This window comes from Zootoca vivipara, chromosome 9 (genome assembly GCF_963506605.1).
Source record: "Zootoca vivipara chromosome 9, rZooViv1.1, whole genome shotgun sequence".
Taxonomy (NCBI): domain Eukaryota; kingdom Metazoa; phylum Chordata; class Lepidosauria; order Squamata; family Lacertidae; genus Zootoca; species Zootoca vivipara.
Window position 1 is genome coordinate 16,882,497 of NC_083284.1, and position 21,550 is coordinate 16,904,046.

Genomic DNA, 21,550 nt, shown 5'->3' on the forward strand with positions numbered 1-21,550 from the left:
ATTTGTATCAATACTATTCCATTGGAGTGTGTCGATTTAGAACCATTGGTTTGATGGCTTTTTATATTGCTGCGCTAATTGTTTGAAGAGTCCCAAGGATACAGATATATTGTATGCATGGTGTAGAGTAGCCATTGCTAACCTGGTGCAGTCCGGATGTTTTGAACTGCAACTCCATTAGCCTCAGCCAGCAGTTTCCTAGAATTCCACATTTAAAATTTGGGCTATGTGGAATATCACATTGTGGCTTTGTATTTTTAGTAATGCTCCAATCACTGCCCTTTCATTGCAGGGGTATTCTCCCTACCTCCCCAAACTGACCCTCCTTGACACCCCATTTTTGCCCCATTCCCACCACCGCTACACCAGTGGGACACAGCACACATGCCCTTCATGGTCATGAAAAAACCCCTTGTTCCCAATTTAATTTAATCTAATTCTTTGGTAGATTTACAAAAAGAAAAGCAGACACCAATAAATAGTAGAGGGGGGCAAGATTAGACATGGATGCACAAAACATTTTTTTTAAAAATAAAATAATTCAAGATTCTCTCTGCTCTGCTCTGCTCCGCTTCCCCTTTCTTCCCACCTGGCCGGGGGGGGGGGGCGACTCTGATTCCTCTCCCCTTCCTTTTTTGCCTCAAGCCTAAAAAAACCCTGAATCAAAACAACTAGCTTTGATGTGGGTGAAATGGATGAGAATGGGTCCTTCTCAATTTGGTACAGAGTCTCTCTCTCTCTCTCTCTCTCTCTCTCTCTCTCTCTCTCTCTCTCTCACACACACACACACACACACACACACACACACGTTTATAAGCTATAGAATTGTAATTTTTGGAAATATAGAAGAGCTTACACACATGCCACAATATTTTGCTGACAGTCACCAAAAAGCAATATACTACGATCCATCTTTAAAACACAAAACAGGGTCATTTTTATATTGTTTCCTCCCCCAGAAGAGCAAGAATCTCCATAGCCTAAGATAGACGGCTTATTAAATCACTTGTGCAAAAAAGCAACCTATTTGGATGAAAGAATAAAGCTTGAAATAACTTGGTGAAATAGTGGTGGCCCTCTTGGCGGTTTGTCTGAAGCATTAAGCATTCTATCTTCAGATATGTGAATATAAAATAATGCCATGCTTTAGCTTGACATGGATTAAAAATTGATACTGTTTTCAAGAAGATGATCTGAAGTTTGTCTTATGCCAACTGCTTTATTTTATTTTTTTTAAGTAACAAATGACTGACTGGATGAATGAAGCTGGAGAGAGAAACAACATAACCTGCTGCTTTGGTGTATAAAATCCTCATTCAGTCTGGCATGTCTTGGGCAATCAAACATACTTGCTTTAATATCAAGTGTCTGCTACATGGAGAGGAAGTACAGTTGGTTCAGCATAATTAAGCTCAGAGTGAAGGAGAGTGAGCATGCAGACAGACACTTGTAATGCTTAGAGGGCCTTTAACAAACACAGCCATTTAGTTCCTGTTGGAGAGGAAATGTTAACGGACATTCCTTCAATCCCGTGCATGGTTATTGGAGATTGAGTTCCATTATCATCATCATCATCATCATCACAAACAAATCCGGAAAAGTAGAAAACTGAACATAAGGTTGCAAAAATTAGAAACCCAGAGAAACTGAAATTGACATGTTCCCTCATCTCTCTAGATTCAGAACATACTGTACAATGAATTCACGCCTTTGTTATACCTATATATGTGACTTACATTTACTTATTCACAAATGGTTAGTTCATACTTAATGTACTCAGAGTCACTAATTAATCTGTTCTGTACTGATTTTGTACAAAATAAATGGTCAGGGCCGTCTTAAGCACCTCTGGCGCCCTTGGCGCCGTGGTGCGATGGATCCCTCTGGCGCCCCCGTCCCATTTCCCAGCGCGTTGGGCGGGCGGGCGCAGCGTGCAGCGCAGCTGCAACAGGCACTGCTGCACGTCAGGTGGGTGGGCTCAGCGCGCAGCGCAGCTGCCGAGGACGCTGCTGCGTGGCGGAGCGGCGGGCGCAGCTGCATGACGCCCCCCCCCCCGGCGGGCTGGCGCCATGGCGCCCTGCGCCACCCAGCCTGGCCGTAGGGCCGGCCCTGTAAATGGTGTCCAATCACACCTTTGTTGTGACAAAGAAGAATTCAAGGTTGCAGAGAGCACAGGAGAGGGACAAGCATGGGGTGCAACATTGGTGAAAGAACCAGGCAGCGCTGGTTAACCATATGCACTGAATCCCCAAATAGGACTAAAATTAGGAACCAGGCATTCACAATTTCAGAAAATGCCATGACAGATGATCTAAGATGGGGGCACTCCCTTGTTCATTTCAACAAATATTTTCAAGGAGAAACGTTTGTGTCCTGAGTCCTGACTCAACAGATCTTGCAAGCTAACCATTTCTAAAAAACGAAGAAATTTTGAGCTATGGTAATTCAAATGTGGGGAAAACACAAAATACGTACAGGCCCTCTGCTGCCTTCCAGCAGCATATCCACAACTGTTTGTTGAACTTCAAGTTTAAACAGCTGTTAATTAAGTTCAAAGCTTAAATCAGGGTTTCATGAAGGACTGTGCAATATGTGTTTCCCCTGTGGCAAAATGCATAGACAACTGTGGCAAAGCAAGTGAGTTTGAGTGAGATTGTACAATGGTTGTCAGCAGCCAAAGCCCAGCAGACAGAGATTTTAATAGCAGATCTGCCACTATCTTAGACTGTTGCTCCATAGCAGTCTTTATCGAAAAGGACAATTGATCAGCTAACGAAGAGCACCAGCTCAGGTTCTGGCACTTCAGTACATATTACTGCATCAATAAATCTTCGGCTGTGTGCAAATAGACTAAAGTTGTTGATTTCACTTGCTTAATGCTTGTACTCCACAGAAGGCGAACACCGGCACACACTGTAGAAAAACTAGCATAGTATTACAAGTCACTTTTGCTGTCTCCATCTGTCACAATGGAGCGTATTGAGTTTAAGAGGCTGAGTCATGTGACACCATATCTAGGCAAGGACTCTGGACTCACTCATTTGGAGGGGAGAGTCTCCTCTAAACTTTCAGAGTATAAACGATTCTGAAAGACATCTCTTTTGTATTTTTAAATCTCCTTTGTATAATTAAATTGTAGCCTAATCCATCCATGTTACTTTTATCATTCAGGTTTCAAGTTGGAATTGTTTAATTTTCATGCCTTCCAGTTCCCAGCCCACCAAGATCCTTAATTTCCCCCAAGATCTTTCATATATATGATTTTATTAAGACTTTTCATAATACATTGCAATAAAAAACAAACTAATCTAAACCCAAAAAGGAGAATACAAAGTCCTCTTTCACAAGGTAGATCTTAATTGGTCAGACACAGAGAAAGGCGAACCCTCTCAGCTCTCACCTGGGAGCTTCCATTTCTCCTCCCACCCTGGGCCAGGAAGCAGCAGGTTATATGGAGATGAGTAGGGATTGGTACAAAAAGGGAGCTTGAGAAAATGTAAAAAAAATATTGTGGGAGAATAGGAGAGCTGGGGCATTAAGGGAACTCGTGGTGGCATCTCAACAACCAGAAATCATTCTGTCCATTATCTCTATCTAGGCTAGTTCTTTAAACTCCAGCAGCTTCTTCCAGTCACAAAGAGGATAAGAGACAGGACCAGCTCGTGAGTTTAAATAATATCCACTACAATTCCTTGAAAAACAATGTGGGGCACTGACCATTGGGATATTCCTCTGGGCAAGCCAGAAATGTGAATTGGTGATGCATAGATGCAGACAGCAGTGAGTTTTGTGCCTGAAAAATCTGCTGCTATAATTGCAGAAATGGCTGCTGGTGGTTATATTCTTGTAACACCAAATCACACAATATATTGCTCTGCATGAGTGGTCCTCGATAGGTTAGGGTTACTTGCCCTCCCTGTAAAGCTTGTTTCGGTTTCAAATCCCTTGCAACAAGACAAATCGATTTGTGATGATGCAAAGTTCAACGTGGTCAATGCAGCCTTTCTGCAATGAAAGAAAAAAGAAAAAAAACTTTCTCTAAACTTTAGCCTAAAGCATTTGCTGTACTTTGTTAAACCAGCCTGGTGGTTACACATCCAAGTTTTGTTGGTCACTGAAGAGACATCCTACTGTATGCTTATTACAAGTCAATTACTGTAGCTTCAAGACACTGAATAAAAATAACTTTTAGATGGTATCAATTCCATAATTCTTTGCATCAGTGTTTATAGCTTGACTAGTTTTCAGCTGTGACCAGGCAATGTATGGGGCACAGATGAAGGTAGAGTTGGAAGAAATCCAGGTTTCTGACTTTTTGCAGAATTTGCATCTTCTGAACTTGTGAACATGTTATCTTTCTTTTGGAAAATTTACCCCAGGGTACTTTTATTTCCTCCAGGATTCATCTCTATATTCTTCTAAGCGTTCTCCTCCTAGTACTTTTCTATTATCTGAAGCATATTAAGTTTTAACCATATGCAGTCTTTCTGTAGCAAACTTGCTATGTCTCTTGCTGTGTTACCCCAGCCTGAGGACTATCCGGTATGTGCACAAGTCACTGCGATACCAAGCCATGCACCTGTGATAAAAATGAGTCACACAACTAACTGAGATAGTTAGCTAACCCAGGTTTAGATATCATAAGATCATAGAGTTAGATGGGGCCCAGTGAATCATCTTTTGCAGCAGTTTTCAAACTTTATGCCTTCGGGAAATACTCTTGGTATCAGCTGGGCAGTCTGCAATGAATGCCCAGATGCTGAAGTAGATACAGAGTATATTGTAAGGCATCTTCCATTCTTCATGCTTAGGGACTTCAATTATGTTTAACAGTAGTTTAAAACCATAGTCTTCATTTGAGTGGTTAGGACAAGGGTAGCCAATGTGGTGCCCTCCATATGTTGTGGACGCCAATGCCCATCTTGCATGACCATTGGTCATGCTGGCTGGGACTGAGGGAAATTGTAGTCTTCCACATATGGTGGGCACCACTTCGATGTTTTATTGTGTTTTTAATATTGTGTTGGGAGTTGCCCAGAGTAGCTGGGTCAACCCAGTAAGATGGGTGGCATATAAATGTTGTTGTTGTTGTTGTTGTTGTTGTTGTTGTTGTTGTTGTTGTTGTTGTTGTTGTTATACTCTTGGGTTAGGATAATGAACACTGCCTATTCTTTCTGTATCTTTTCAACATTTCTTACATGCTAGGATTCTTCTTCTCCACTGTACCAACCCGTCTCTTTTCTCTGGGCAAATCACAAGCAGTCCCTTTATCTTTCCTATCTTATTGCAACAACAAAAATTCACCTTCTAGACATTTTCTGATCTTTTGTATCTCCTCTGGCATTATTCTTGTCAACCTCCTTCTTGCACTGTGGTGTACTCTCCTCAACTGGCCTGGACTGAAAAAGTCATGACCCTTCCTGTGATCAGAGCAAGCTCTGAACTGAACTGGACAGGATTCAGATATGTGTGGTTTTTTGCCACAAGATAGGGGGGAAGAAACAAGGTGGAATTTGGCTTGGCGACTCATTCTTTCGTGAATGTTCAAAATATGGTCACTGTCAATGTTAACATGTGACTACTGAAAACCACACGTGAATTGTATGATTGCCTATTTGTGGCTGCATTCACACAGCAGTTTATTCCATTTTTCCCAATGTTCCCTTAACTGCTCATTTCCTCATTATACATGAGCTGTCACATGGCATGAAATAAAGCAGAATATAGTGCAAGTTTAGCATTCATTTCCATGTTATTTGCCAGTGTGCCCCCCCCCCCCCGGGAAGCATGTAACAGGAAATGGGCACCAAAGATGGACTATATTCTGCTATATTTCTGGAAGTAGCTTTTATATTGTGTGAAAGATGGAATATAATGCAGGAATTAATGGTTAGGTAGACGCCAGGGAAACAGAACAAGCTGGCATGTGAATGCAGCCTGAGTCTATGCTAACTCTACATGTCCTGGTTTTCATACATGCACAAATGACTACTTAGATAGCTGTCAACATCCACTCAGCCATCCCTGACATTTCAAACATTCACAGAAACTGAATTCTTGTGAAATGGTTGATGGTCACAAAATTTAAGGCATTCATATAACACATTCCCCGAAAACTCTGGAAGACTGTGGGAACCTGATTCTTGTTTTACATAAGCACTTGTGGACTATTAGAGAACCTGGAAACAAACAGCGCTCAACAACTTCAGTTAAGCATCTTGGGTAAAGGAACTTGTTCTCTTAAGGAGGCCACATTAATATGTAATCCATGCACTCTCCTTTTCACTCAGCCTGATTTCTGACAAGTTTGAAAGTGCCTGTCATATGCTGTAATTTCTTTCCCTCTCTGGTAAACAAGATGCGTTATTTGTCGGAAGTCTCTCTTTCTCTTCCTCTCTTTTAGTGCCATCATTTCCTTGCCATTTTTAATTTGCTGTGACTATTAAATGCTGACACCCCTTGCTCCAAAAAAAATGTGTTTTATTTACAGGGCACAGCTTATGGAAGTGCTCCTGTTCCTTCTCGCAGGCAATTATGTGAGTCTCTTAAATTCTGCTCTGTGTTGTAAAGATGACTATATGTGTTCATGTGCTGTATAGCATGGCATGCTGATAGAGATGACACACCCCAAGGTCTATATGCAACCAGCAGTGTTGCATATTGCCTGTAACGTGTTTGCAGCTAACAACACACCCTTCTTTCCTTATTCGGTCTGTCCTTCGTCCAGTGCAGCTGTCAATGAGGGCAACCCCTGTGCTCCATAGAGCTATGATGAAAGTTGGAAAAACTCCACGATGACTCAAAGTCTGAAGAAAGATGCTTGTTTGGCTTGAGCCATCATGCATTCTGTTGAAGCTGGTGCCATACGAAATTGAGGCTAGTTAAGGACCTTGTTTCTAGCTTCTTGTTAAAATTTCCTGTCCAATTACCCTCAGTCAGGCAAGCAAAATCTAAAACAACTTGTTAGGTCTTTTTTTACTATTATTTTAAAATGCAGTTTTAAGCAGCTTCCAGTCAAGGCTACGCCACCTTGGCTGCTGTGCGGCCATTGCTTCTGATTAACCTGCAGAGAGCACCTGAGACATCTAGGAAGTTGCAATAATAAGCTACCTACTCCGTACGAAAAGGTAGAATTTTGCAAGATCATAGAATTAGTTTTTCAGTTCTAATGACAGTGCAGAGTGAGTTACCTGCCAACCAACCTGCTTGTCTTAAGATCAGTGTGTTACAAATGAGATCGGTGTAGGTTAAACATGCAGAACCTCCAAAGGTAGTCTGACTTTTAGAACTTTTTCTTTTTCCGAATCCCACTTCTGCCTCTTTCTTCCTCCCACCCTCCCCTCTCTTTGCCTTTCCCCATTAGCGTGTCCATTTGCGGGGCATCCATTCTGTTCCACATGCACATAATATGCTACAGCAGTGCACTGCATCAATTATGGTTATCGCACAATGCATCACGGCGATGAATGCCAATTTGCCAATTCATCATCACATGACATTGCTGGCTTCTTCACCAAGTGCAGTCCAGTTGAAACAATGCTTCTATTTCATTGTTGCCAGTCTTGTTGCTTGCATCACATTCACCGAGGCTGATAATATGGATCAATTGGGGTAAAAAAAGGTGCTTAATAACATTTGTCTGCTGATACGGGTCTTGTGAAAACAGAAGTAATGTAATCTGTGTGATGACGGTCTCTCCCTTGTGACACAATGGGAAGAGTTTGACTTTGCTAGATGGAATTACGGCTCCTGAGAAAGGATGGAAGGATTAACTGTGCTATTATTAATGAAGGTAGAAGGAGATGAGGAATTACTCCTCGTTAATACTCTTGCTTTCTGAATGCCTGGATTAATTAAAGGAGAGCAGCTTTCTGTGAGGTGGTTGATGGGAACAAGATGTCCTCACGGTGGTGGAGGAGGAATTTAATAAGAGCTGGATTTTGAGATGTCGACACGCTTTTCATCCAAAGCAAACATGCCTGTCTAGATCTTGACACAGGATTTCATGGTCCTCAAAATTATTGGTAGATGCATCCATGAGATTTCCCTTCACCTGATATTTCCTCTAATGGAATGATGCCGCTATTGTATCTTTACTTCTGGTAAACATGCAACCTCCTTGGTCCTGAGAAGATTATACAGTGAATGACAGTAGCTCAGAGCAAAGCTCTTGAGAGACACTGCAAGTCGGCTCCAGCCAGCCTTCCCCAGCCTGTTTTAGACTACTATTATTGATAGGAGTTTTGTGGCTTTTAGCCGGGTTCTGTCAATAATTTTATCACATACACTGCTTAAAGAGTCCAGTGATTAAATGGTCAATATTTCTAAATGAACAAATATGTTTTCCATCAGCCCTGTCTACTGGCCATGCTGGGTGGGGCTGATGAGAGTTACAGTCCAAGACATCTGGAGGGCACCTGGTCTAGGTAGTACTGAACTAGAAGGAGCAGTGATCTGACTCATCCTGCTTCCTATGATCTTGTGGATCCTATGATCATTAGTGAACACAATGAAAGAGCCAGTACTTGTAGGTAAGCAGAAATTGCAGGCTGGGGGGCAGTGACTCAAACTTCTAGGTCACTTACACATGCAAAAGAAAGTTGAGAATTGTGGCCCAAAAAGCTGTTATAATGGAGGCTATGAACAAATTGGCATTGAACTGATACTCAAGGTAGATCCTAGAAGGGTAGATTCACCCTACTGTGTAGCAGAAGATTGCACACTCCTGGTATAGAGTGGCTGTGGGGTTTTTTTTTTTCCCCGAGAAGAGGTGAAAGGAGGGGGGAAGTGTCCAAAAGGAAACTGCATGGTTCATTCCAGCCAGAGGAGGCTTGATTGCAGAAGGGGATGAGGTGATGAGAATTTGCAGAGGGGGTCAGAGAACAAGATCTCTTGACTCGTATAGGCAGTTTGACACTTCCACAAGTTGTATTCTCTCTCAGCCCTAGCCCACCGAAACACCGCCTAGCTGCTATGATCTTTAGAAGAAGTCCTGCACTGCTGCCACTGAACGAGTGTGAGGAAATCTCTTGTGTTGTTTATTTACTGGTGCTTGCCTCCTATGTGCTTTGAGTAAAAAAAAAGCAGGCGTGTACATGCTCAGTTACACAAAAGGAGCATTTGCGTGTGGAGACCTTTTAACCACCCCCAGAAATAAATTCAGACAAAACTCAAATTTTTGGTTTGGTTTTTGGCAGAATTTAGGCCATGACTTTATTGATTACAATCAAGTGAGTGGTTGCATAGGCTCTGGTTCGACTAGCTCCCTGCACCCCTGCAGGCAGTGCTGACCCTGGGCACCAACCATAGGTCAGCCTTGGGTGAACACCTGGGACAGACGGCAAGCCCTGCTAGGCCTCCACCCAGATGTATACTGGACTCAGGCTCCGGGCACAACCCCTCACAGGGAAGACCAACCATGAGTCTGTGTATTCCTTCTTAAAGGATGGCTAGGGATGGCTAGGCATCCTGCCACCCCTATCCACCTGAACCAGAGCCTATCTGCAACCTTACAAGTTGTGATGATTTGCTATGCGGCAGGCAAAACCCAAGTGGCACCAGCCAATCAGCCAAGTGGGGGAAATTCCTGCTGTGCCCCTGTCCCAATGACAGGCGACACAGGATGGCATAGCAAGGTCAAGCGCAAGCCCTAAATATAGGGAGAGGTGGGTGGGTGTTCCGATGCACTGAGCCCAAAAGAGGAAGCTCAGGGACACGTGCATCGGCTTAAATAGTGGTCCCTCGGTCACTTTGACTGGCATCCCGCTTGCCCAATTGCACCCAAGATCGAGGGACCATCAATAGGGTGTTGTGGCCGCTCCAATGTTCCCACCCACAACAGGGCCTGGTTGCCAGGTCTCACCGCAATATGTGCCCTCTTGTTAGGGAGGACCCAATTTGGCAAAGTTTTACTGAGCTTGTTGTTTGTCACTGGGACAGATATCTTTGGAAATGTCAGAAGGAGTGCGCCTGGAATTATGAGTACTTGCTGGTGGTTTTAATTACCTGAACTTGTTTGTAAATGGTATAGTGAAAATAGTTTCTGTAGTTCACTGGCCTAATGATTTTTCCAGGGGACAAATGATGATGTCTTTCTTTATATTGCCTCATTTTATTGTGGGTCTTATCCTTGCACTTCCCAAGCTCTTTGCTCTGATCCTCAAAATATGGAGGCTCTTCATGTTTGAAGCCTGCTGGTGGATACAGAGCATACTACTCATGCTCTGAGGTTATATTCCTTTGACTGAGATACGGCATTCAAAATAGGTTCTGTTACCAAGACCTGTTGAGCTCTGGTCCTTGAGTCAAATTTTGTCCTTCAGAACTGATGCCATACAGAATTTAGTAACTGCTCTAGAAAACACTTAACCTGGGAATAAACTAAAATTAATGAGATTTACTTTTGACTAGATGTGCATAAGAATGTGCACGATATCATGCTTCTGACCTGTTCCTTTAGTGCACCATACTTGATATTTTATGTAAACCACTTTAGAGAACGGTCACGACAAAAAACCCTGTGCAGAAATGAGGCACACTTTTAAATTTTGGTCTGCAGGAACTTTTTCTGCTGTCACCTTAAGACTGAACAGACTGCAGGCAGAGCTAAACTCTGCCCTCTCCCAGCCAGAAACATCTATTTCCCTGTTTTTAATTACATTCAGCCAGAGGAAAGACTTCTGTTTAACACAAAAGCTCACATGACACATTGTAAACTTTCACCCCTATAAGTGCAGATGTCTAGATCAGAATTTATTAACGAAACAGAGTACAGTGGAACCTCAGTTTATGAACACCTCGGTTTATGAATTTTCGGTTTATGAATGCCGCGGACCCATCTGGAACGGATTAATTCATTTTCCATTACTTTCAATGGGAAAGTTTGCTTCAGTTTATGGACGCTTCAGTTTATGAACAGACTTCCGGAACCAATTACACCCATGCTTCAGTTTATGAACGCTTCAGTTTAAGTACTCCGCGGACCCGTCTGGAACGGATTAATCCACTTTCCATTACTTTCAATGGGAAAGTTTGCTTCAGTTTATGAACGTTTCAGTTTAAGTACTCCGCGGACTGTCTGGAACGGATTAATCCACTTTCCATTATTTTCAATGGGAAAGTTCACTTCAGTTTATGAACGCTTCAGTTTATGAACAGACTTCCGGAACCAATTGTGTTCATAAACCGAGGTACCATCGTAGTCTTTCAGTCTCTTATTCAGCCTTAAAAGGATGGTTGTATGAGGTGTCTTACAGGACTTCTTTTTAACTTACATTTGGAGACAGATAGATCTGAGCAAATGTTTTCTGTAGGCATGAAGTAATCAAGGACTGAGGATCTGAGGGTGAGGGGAAAGCGCCTCCATCTTATTCCTTTTTAAAGTTGGTTGGTGCATAATGCATGTGTGTGTGACTAAGAAAATACTTCTTCATAGAGTGCACAGTTAAACTATGGAATTTGCTCCTACAAGAAATACTAATGGCCACCAACTTGGGCGGCTTAAAAGGAGGATTAGACAGATTTGTGGAGAACGAGGCTAACTGTAGATGCTAACCTTGATGGCTGTGTTCCATCTCAACTGCCAGAAATAAGATGTTTTGGAATATCAGTTCCTGGAAACTGCAGGTGGAGAGAGTGCTTTTGTATTCAGGTCCTCCTCCCATGGTTCCCATCTGCACCTGGCTGCCCTCACTGATGTCCTCTTCAGGCTCCAGGGAGAATCTCCTTGTGAGCCACAAGGACTCTCCAGTTCTTTCCCACCATTTCCAGGTTTGAATGGAATTATTTTTATATATTTCCCTGCATATAAGAGGTTGTGCGTGAGTCAATCACATGCAACTGGGGGTGAGATTCCTGTATAGGATTGCAACCTCAATGGAGTTTTTAATTGTCCATTCCTAAACTTGGGACCCAGGTGGCACTGTGGTTAAACCACTGAGCCTAGGGCTTGCTGATCAGAAGGTCAGCGGTTCGAATCCCTGTGACGGGGTGAGCTCCCGTTGCTTGGTCCCAGCTCCTGCCAACCTAGCAGTTCAAAAGCACGTCAAAATGCAAGTAGATAAATAGGAACTGCTACAGCGGGAAGGTAAACGGCGTTTCCATGTGCTGCTCTGGTTTGTCAGAAGTGGCTTTGTCATGCTGGCCACATGGCCTGGAAGCTATACGCCGGCTCCCTCGGCCAATAATGCGAGATGAGCGCGCAACCCCAGAGTCGGTCACGACTGGACCTAATGGTCAGGGGTCCCTTTACATTTACCTAAACTTGGAATGTGTGGGAAGCTTTTAATTGGGATAAGGAGTGGCTATGTCTCCAAGCTGAAAAATTAAATTTCCAAGTGTTTTTGTTCTTCCATGCTCCCACATAAATCAAAGGATATTTTGCCATTAATTTGGAGCATGGCCTCTTATCTTCCTTATAGTGGGCTAAATATATAGATGCCTCTAATTCTTCTCCCAGTGGTTGTGGTGTTCTTTCTTGTTTCCATGGAAACTGCTATTAGCAGAATGAAAGTTTTAAAAAACAGCATTCATTCTAAAACACTGGAAACATACATGAGAGAGTACCTGAAACTGACTTAGAGCCCATTTGTAAAAAGTCATGCCATGTACCTTCCGTCTGATCTTTGGCGTGTATATTTGGTTTTGTTCATTATCTTATTGCTTTGGTTTTTAAATCCCTCTCATTAGTCCTAGAGGCAGGCTAATTTAAAAATACAATTGTGTTGTATTCATCAAACAGATTTTCATTTAGCACTTCATGCTTCTTAAAATTAAATTTCCCCAGAAAAATCAATGATTCGTATGAAGGGAAGAGACAATATTTGTTAACCCATGCAGTATCAGATTCTTCTTCCCTGCCCCTTCCTGGTAATTGTTGAACAAGTTTCTCTGTCAGTCAAAACAGAAGTAGGAATAGGGTTTAGAATCTGCCAGCCGAGTTCTGCATTCTCACTGCTCTTTCTGTTTCCATGGAGACAGATATTGCCTGGGTGAAAACGAAGTAACCCTCAAGAAGGAGTCCTAAACAATTTAGGGGGGTGAAACATATGTCTCCTAGACTTTGATAGAAGAGCACAAACCAATCACTTCAACCCAGTCATTACATCCACTTCCTTCTAAAACTTCTGAACCATCATGTTTAGTATTATGAAGAACGTAGACCAGAATCCAAAGCGCCATGTGCAGTGTTCCATAAACAAACCACATCTTTTCAGCCTCCCTCTCTCTGTGGCAGCTTTCCTTTACCCAATGAAAAGCCTCCTCAGTGTCCGGAGGAATTCTGTTGCAGAGGTACAAGCCACCGGTGTCAGAAATAACAATAACAGACCACCTCATCTGTATGCCAAACTGATTTGTGCATGGGCCTGCATGGGCCTCCATGGATCTTAGCTTGCAAAGATTTGTCCCTTTCCAGTGGGAATTCACTTGTTAGTTGAAACTGTGAAGTTTATTAAAATGCAAATATGTGTTTCATTACGTCTCATGAATAAATCAGTGTTTCCCAGGCTTGTCCACCTTCAGGAAACACTAGCTATATTGATTCAAATTTATGGCCAGCCCGGTCTCTGCCAAGGGGTAGCAAGAGATTCCATGGGTCTCTGCATTTAACCAGGGTTGGGTTTCCATTTGGAAATCAAGGCGCCAAGAAGCATGGTTTATTTTACACGTATTTATACTTGAAGCCTTCAGTGAAGAGGGTGAAGAAGATTATGTCCCAGGAGGGTCTCTCATTGCTCCTCTCATAGCTTCAGCAAGTTTGGGCCCAAAGTGGCAGCCAGTCTTCGTGCTGTCTCTCCCAGCCACAGCCGCATGGAGTTCTGCCTACTTCCTTTTCCTTTTCCCCAGCAGCCTTTGAAGAAAACAACTGCTCCCTTTCTGCTTCCAGCATCCCCACTTTGTCTTTGTATCCTCCGTTTCAAAAGCGTCCCTCAAAAGGCATTTTTTTAAGTGCTTTTGCAGGACACAAATATTTTCACCCAATATTTTCCAATTGAATTACATCATTATTGTGTAAACACAAGCTAATGCAGTTCCTTTAACAACATGCTCCACTGCAGTCATCACAAGTCTGTAGCCTCCAGTTGTTTGGACTACAGCTTGCATCAGTCTTAGCTAGCATGGCTGATGGGATTTGCAGCCCAAAACACCTGGAAGGAACAAGGTTGGCAAAGGCTGTTGTACTGTATTGGCAGGTCTGCAGAAAATTAAATCCACACTTCCATGAAACTAGCTAAGGAATTCCGTGTGTGTGTGTGTGTGTGTGTGTGTCCATCAGTCAAGTTTTTTCTAGGCAAGTAAAATTGTTAACTACAGTGCAGAAACAGATGAGGTACTTTCTAGTCAATTTCTGGGATTCCTTAATATTATGCACAAAGATATGTCAGCTAGGAAGTAATCTAAAAGCAGCTGTTTTTTAATAACACGGGAGGTGTACCTAAGTGGCACAAAATCAATATGACTTAATACCCAGCTTTGCCTGGATTGTGCCCCTAATGTTCATTGCCTGCCTTCTTTGGAAATCTTAATATCTCATCATGCAAAATTGTGCACATTTACTGCAAGTCTAATAATACATGGCTTGATCTAAATCTTCATTTTGAAAATGTTTCTGGATGTCAGGCAAAATAGAGAGAAGTGACTGGAATTATCCTTGGAGCTTCTGCATTCCTGGAGCTTGTGTATATGGGAGCATGAAGGAATATGTGAAAGTGTCTACTTCGTGGGGAGTATTTTTTATGTTGCTTTCACATAGATTCACAAGACAGCAACTTCACTGACTCCTCTCCAAAGCAACCTTGAAGTGCTTGCAGTCCTTGTAAGTAGGGTCTGTGGACAAACATATTGACTTGCTAAAACTCAAACCGAAATTTAACCAGTAGATCAAATGCCCAGTGGTTATTCCAAAATAACCTCATGCATAATAGTGTGATGTTCTGATAGTGTGATATTTGGAACAAGCGAAGGGCCATCTTATTTATTCTTCAGGTGGATAATTTAAAATGTTTTCATTTCCTTGGCCATGTGGCATAGGAACCTTCCCCAACCAGCCCTTGCCAATCTGGTACCTTGCAATATCTGCTTAAGATTGCAATTTCCAACAGCCCCAGTGTAATGTCTGGAACTGTTGGGAGTTGTGATCTAAAACATCTGGAAGGTGTCAGATTGGCAAAGGCAATTTTAAATAGCTATGATAGCTGCTGATTTATTTATTTTTAACTGTGATTCTCCAATATTATCTTGTTTTCCCTTTTTGTTTCATAAGTCATCTTGGGGCTCCATTGAAAACAAAAGGTGAGATGTGTTGGATAAAGCAAAAGATGCCATGTTGGGACACCGTAGAAATGATGTTTAATCATGTAAATAGCTGGTGCTTTGCAGCCATCTTTCCTTTGATTCAGGCAGGGGTACATATAGTTTGTGTAACAATCAGCCTATATAAGCAGCAAAGTATGTGAATTTCAATGTAGCCCTTTTAATAAAGTAGCCCTTTTAGAACAAGGATGGAAGTCGTGTTTAGAACACCAGAAGGCACCTGGAACCCTGTGTACTGTCATTGGGAAAAAGCTGCTGGTGCTCTTCCGTCATTGAGAAAAAATTATAGGGGAAAATCCTAACACAGATACAAGGAGAAACCTCCAGTTGTGAAACTTTATGAAATTCAATCAGGGAAAATGAAGCATTAGCTTGTTCCCGCTGTGATAACGTTTCTATGAGACTAGAGGGACTGTGTGGATTGTGATTGAAGTTATCTATACTTTCAGTGAAAAATACTTCAGAGCTGAGCCCAGAATCTCTTCCAGTGCAAGTCTGCAGCTTTATTCAAGGGCTATGAAAGGGTCCCCCCAGAAGGGTCTCCCTTATTTGTAGAGAAAACTGAGAACAGGGCCCTATTCAATGTTATAGGCATAGCTGCCAAGTTCTCCCTTTTTTAAAGGGAAATTCCATTATGCTGAATAGGCTTCCTCGCGAGAAAAGGGAAAACTTGGCAGCTATGGTTATAGGCGGTGTGGAAAATGTTGTGATGATGATGACCCCCCCCCTCCCAGCTGCACCATGCCATAGGGAGTGCAGCAAGCAATGTGTAGCTGCTCTCTAATTCTGCTTCGTAACAGTGCCAAGAGGCCAATCAGATATGGCCATGTGGCAGAGTGACAAAGCCAGTTCAGAGCAACAAAAGAAAACATTGCCTCACTCTTATTTGGAGTTACGTCACCATCACATAGTCAATCAAGATTGCATCTGAAGGCCAAATGAGAGCTGTGATTCCTGCCCTTGTTCAGCATCTTGCAGTAAGCCGCTCAGGAAATTAAAGCTAATGTTAGGTACAGTAGTGGTGGGGATAATATTTGTGAAATGCAGCAGCCATGAGCAAAGAAGGGGAAAACAAGATAAGAAGAGTGTGTGTGTCCCTGTGTATGTGTCTTCATGTGTGCGCATATTTTTCTTAGGTTTTTGAAGCCCTTGGGTGCCCGCCATGCATAAGTTGTATTTTACTTCATATATCTCAGGTTTGGGGCCCTATTCTAACATGATCAAGAAATGCAACCCCAGAGCTGGGTTGTTCAAATGAAGCAGTGAAGCTGTGTATATAGACATTGAATTTGAATCACACCATATGCCATAAAATTCTATGGCACAGGATGCAGGCGAGAGGCAAAACCTCTTTCTCAACCAAAGAACTCCCAACAAAAACACCCCCTGACATAGGAACCTGCCATTGGCCCCTCTACTTCAGTACTGTCCATACTGGCTCACCAGGGTTTTACAGGGGTCTGCCATGGATTGAACATGGGACCTTCTGATACAAATCAGTTGTTCTACCACTGAGCCATGGCCCTTCCTCCTGGACTCAGCTCACCCCACGGACACCAATGTTTGCTGAACATGTTGTTCTTTCCCCTGTGAGATAATGAATGGCACCCACTTCACTCCAGCAGCTGAATAGTAAAACTTGCATTGTGAACTGGCAGCAGGTAGTTACCGACAAGTATTCCCCGTGAGTTAGGCAGCTGGTATTCATCTCAACCTATATGACATTTAGATTTTAGGGTGACAGATGTGTATATTTTTGGTTGCAATGCATGAGCTTCTTCTCATTTTTTTTCACAGATCAGGAAAATATATATGATACACAATTTTGCAGTCAATTTCTTGTTTCCCTTTGCAATGTCTTAAACACAGTGAGGAAAATAGAGCAGAAACCGCCGTCTCAAGCGAGCTGGGTTGAAGTTCATAGGCTGTTAAATGGGTCCTGAACCTTCTTGAACCTTACCTTTTTCTAAGCAAGGCAAGCAAATGCAAACATTAGAACTCAGTTTGATCCAATCTGGGAGTATTATATATTACATCAGTTTTCCTGTTTTATAAATATTACTATCTCTAGTAGGCACAATTGCATAAAGATGTAAGATAGATATATTTAAATATGCATGTACTACAGAGATAGATAAATGTTTATGACCAGTACCAGATATCACAGAGCATTCAAAAGTGCATTACTATGCAATCAAATGTGCAACAGTCTTTGACGTGAGGGAATAGCAAATCTGTATAAAGTGAATGTCCTGTCAATATAAGAGAGTGAAATTCCAATGCTATTTCTGCCCTTCATGCTGGTTCAGCTGCCTCTTATTGTCTACAATAAAACAGCAATAAAATAAGCAATAAACTAGCTGTGTGTCTTTGACATGAACAGCAATGGTGTATAAAGTGAGCCCATGCTGTCAGTGGTAATATAAAGAAAGCCCAATTGCAAATCTGTTCCCCCCATTTTTATTTATTTTTTAAATTTGCCCTTCATGCTCCTGAACTGCATCATATTGTGAAGGATATCCTTTTCTCAGCATGTAATGAGATGCATACAGAACCCTGTGAGGCATGATGTTTATTTTCTTCTTTTTCTGGACTTGAGACAAAGGAGTTTAGATCAGGACAGCCGTGTGTATTGTAAGACAGTGGTTGTCTGGGCATTTTAATAAAGAGCCAGCCAATGGCCTTTTGCTTCTGTTCCATCCTTTATCGGTAGGTCTTGACCCTTGGCCTGGAAATGAAACCACAGTTGTTGCCACCAGCACTGTTTTGAATTCTAGTAGTTAAGATTAATGGAACTCTGTATTTTAGATAATGGTACTGGGTCTAGCTCCAGTCGTTATTTTTAAGGGTGCTTCTGTGAAAAAAGTCACACACAAATGTAGATGGAGACTAGGGATGGAAGTATCTGAGAAGTCAAGCTTTTCTCATTTAAGTTCAGTTTGCCAACATTTTCATATTGCATTTAAAAAGAGTTTTCATGAAAATCTGTCAGACTTTTTGTATGCATTTATCCCAATACACCACATTTCTAATTCAATTTTTCTTAAACTACATTTCTCAAGGGATGCGGGTGGTGCTGTGGTCTAAACCACAGAGCCTAGGGCTTGCTGATCAGAAGGTCAGCGGTTCGAATCGCCGCGACAGGGTGAGCTCCCGTTGCTTGGTCCCTGCTCCTGCCAACCTAGCAGTTCGAAAGCACGTCAAGTGCAAGTAGATAAATAGGTACCGCTCTGGCGGGAAGGTAAACAGCATTTCCATGTGCTGTTCTGGTTCGCCAGAAGCAGCTTAGTCATGCTGGCCACATGACCCGGAAACTGTACGCTGTACGAGATGAGCGCCGCAACCCCAGAGTCGGTCACGACTGGACCTAATGGCCAGAGGTCCCTTTACATTTACCTTACATTTCTCAAAGCAACTTTCTTTAACATAATGTATTTCTAATGTTTCACTCATATAGTAACATTTTGATACACACATTTAAGGCAATTTTATATGTTTTTGTGGAGGGGGCAAGTTGTAAAACTGCATCACAGAATTCAGGAAAGTATGAATTTTGAAAGCTAGCTGTGTTTTGGTTTGAATGATCCTTCAGGAACTGCAAACTAAGTATCTTCCTTATTCCCAATGGAGATAAATTTCGGAATTGTCCTTGACATGTTTATCCAGTCCTGCACAATGCAGTGCAGATATACCTGGGATGGCCAACCTTTTAGGGACCATGGGGACATTTCCAAACTGGAGAAACTCTGCCGGGCTTCCTGTGCATGCTGCAGCTATGCCTACACCTCAACCTTGCACACACGTATGCTCAAACTTCCCCCCTCACCAGCAATTCGGTTTGGAAAAAGCCTTGTGTTGTTTGTAATACAAGACTTGTTTCACGTGAATTTCAGCAGATAAACTTGTTGGGTACCAAGGAAGATATCTGCAAATGGGTGCCAGAAATCACACTCAGGCCCAGGATGGCCATACTGTATGTCCATGGTCAGAGGCAGTACCCTTCTGAATACCAGTTGCTGGAAACTGCAAGAGAAGCAAATGCTCTTGTGCTTGGATACCATTTGTGGGCTTTCCACAGGTTGGCCACTGTGAGAGCAGGATGCTGTACTACCTGTATATTCATACCCTCCAACATGTTCTGACCCAAAACCTGAAAGCACATCTTCCAGGCTGCACTCCTGGATGAGTCATGTGACCTGTGCGAGATTATGGCTCTGAAAAAAAGTCCATAAGATCCACTCTCTAACAATGTGCTTTGTGACTTTTTGCAGCCATTATTCCTAAAATCATCTACTCCCTTGGCACTTCCCCTCCCCTTTCTCAAACTTGAAAGGACGTTGCTCATGCCTTATACATCTTTTTCTAAGTCGTTGCTGTGTGCTGACACACATGCTAGAACACATTAAAATAAATTTTAATACCTTTTGCTGTGAATTAATGTGCATGCTAATGCGCATTAAGACACTCTTTTAAAGCTGGGCACTGCTGCACATTAAAAGAATTTTAAATCCCTGCTGATGTGCACTGATGAAATTCCCTGCTAGCCTTTTTGTATCTTTCAAGTGCACTCACCCCATGTTTGTCCAGCTGGCCCCAACCAGTTCAGGTCTGCACACTTAAAACAATTATAATTTGTTTTTAAAATGATGGTGAAAGGGAAGTAAAGGGGGTCGGTTGTGCAACTCTTGAAAGCATTTGGGAAACGAATAAGTTGTTTGGTGCTTTTAAGGAATTTAGTAGGAAAGTGGGGGGGAAAGATGGAAATCTAGAAGGAGAAATGTTTTCCATACTGAGAGGTGTGCCAATGCCATAGCAATAAAGATTAGCAGTGCAATCCTAACCCCCTGATATTTACTGATGGAGGGAGTTAGGCTATGGCAGAAATGACTGGCTGCTGATTTTTGCTAGCCTTTGCTGGTGTGTGTGTGTGGGGGGGTTACCACTGCAGAAACCCCATGGCGCATGCAGAAAATGGAGTAATTAGAATGATACAGCTGGTGCTATTAATGGCAGCAGTCGGAAGCATGGGGCCATGGAATGGTGCTTAATGACAGGTGGGAGGGGGCAGGGCAGAACTGGCTATTGTCATTAGATCCGCAAGTGTTACATCCCCATGGGAGCACTGGCGTAGCAAGGGGGGCGATGGGAGCGGTCTGCCCCAGGTGCCACCCTGGAGGGGGTGACACTCGGCGCAGCCCCGACTTCCAGGCCGAGCGGCAGCGCTCCAGCGCTAAGTGGGGGTGGCGCCAGGACCCTCCACTTGCAGCTGCAGCCGCGGGCGGAGGGTCCTGGCGCCATCCCCACACGGCGCTAGAGCGGTTTGCCGATGCAGCAAGCCGTTCCAGCGCCATGTGGGGACAGCACCATGGTCCTCTGCTCGGAGAGAGAGAGAGAGAGAGAGATATTATGGGACAGGATAGCCATAATTACTTTAATTGGAGTTTATGCAGGAGCAAAAATTTTTCCTCTTATGGCAAAATGCATGGCAAAAATATAATGTGTATTTTCATAATTCCACCTGATGCTTGTGGACTGTTAGCATCTGGTCGAGAGCAAAAGTTCTAGGTCTACCTCTGCTTCTCATACTCATTTGCTTTTCTGAAATACTGTCTGGTCATCTCTTCCTGTAACACTTCACAGATTTTGGATGTACGATTTCACATTAGTAGGCAGTAGTTGGGGGGAAAGGGGAAATTAGGCTAATGATATTGTTGCCTAATGGACTGGAAGGTCATGGAAGAATAATAGATGGTTTTTCATCAAAAAAATGGGTGGAGGAAAGAGAAAGCTTAATTGCAAATTTATTGAGTAAAAACAGAATGGACTCCTCAGAGCTGTTACACTCTATCAAGTATGGGATATATGGTTTAACAACCTGCCTCATTAAGGAATTGTGCAGTAGGTAGAAATGATGGCTCTGGAGCCCTTGCTGACAATGGATATTTGTTTTATGACTGGAATGCTAAGGCTAGGAGACAAAAGAAGCTTAAATTTCTTAATTTATCTTGGACACATATTGTCTTTTCATTGCATTCAGAAATTACAGTGCCATATGGAATCCATGTTAGGAGAGACCTCTTCTTAACTGAACACAGCTCCTGGTCAGTGCTATTTTTCTAGAAAAAGAGGTGCCAGAATTCACCATGAACGCCTCACTTGTTCTGTTATAATGGCAATGGTGTCGGAATTGAGTTCCAGTGAGTTCTGGCTTCTGTACCCTGAAGAGCAGGATGGTGAA

The 21,550-nt window shown here is 42.7% G+C and overlaps 1 protein-coding gene across 4 annotated transcripts in view; it reads left to right on the plus strand.

The window, feature by feature from the left end:
- Positions 1-21,550, plus strand: part of CCSER1 (coiled-coil serine rich protein 1) — a 706,782-nt gene that overhangs the window by 554,633 nt on the left and 130,599 nt on the right. The window contains exon 10 of one of the 4 annotated variants that reach the window (XM_035113303.2): positions 6,491-20,546. The exons of the other annotated variants lie outside the window; for them this stretch is intronic. Coding sequence (XP_034969194.2) covers positions 6,491-6,568 — 78 coding nt within the window. The 3' untranslated portion in view covers positions 6,569-20,546. Of the gene's footprint in view, positions 1-6,490; positions 20,547-21,550 lie in introns of those variants that run through there. 4 annotated transcript variants of the gene reach the window in all.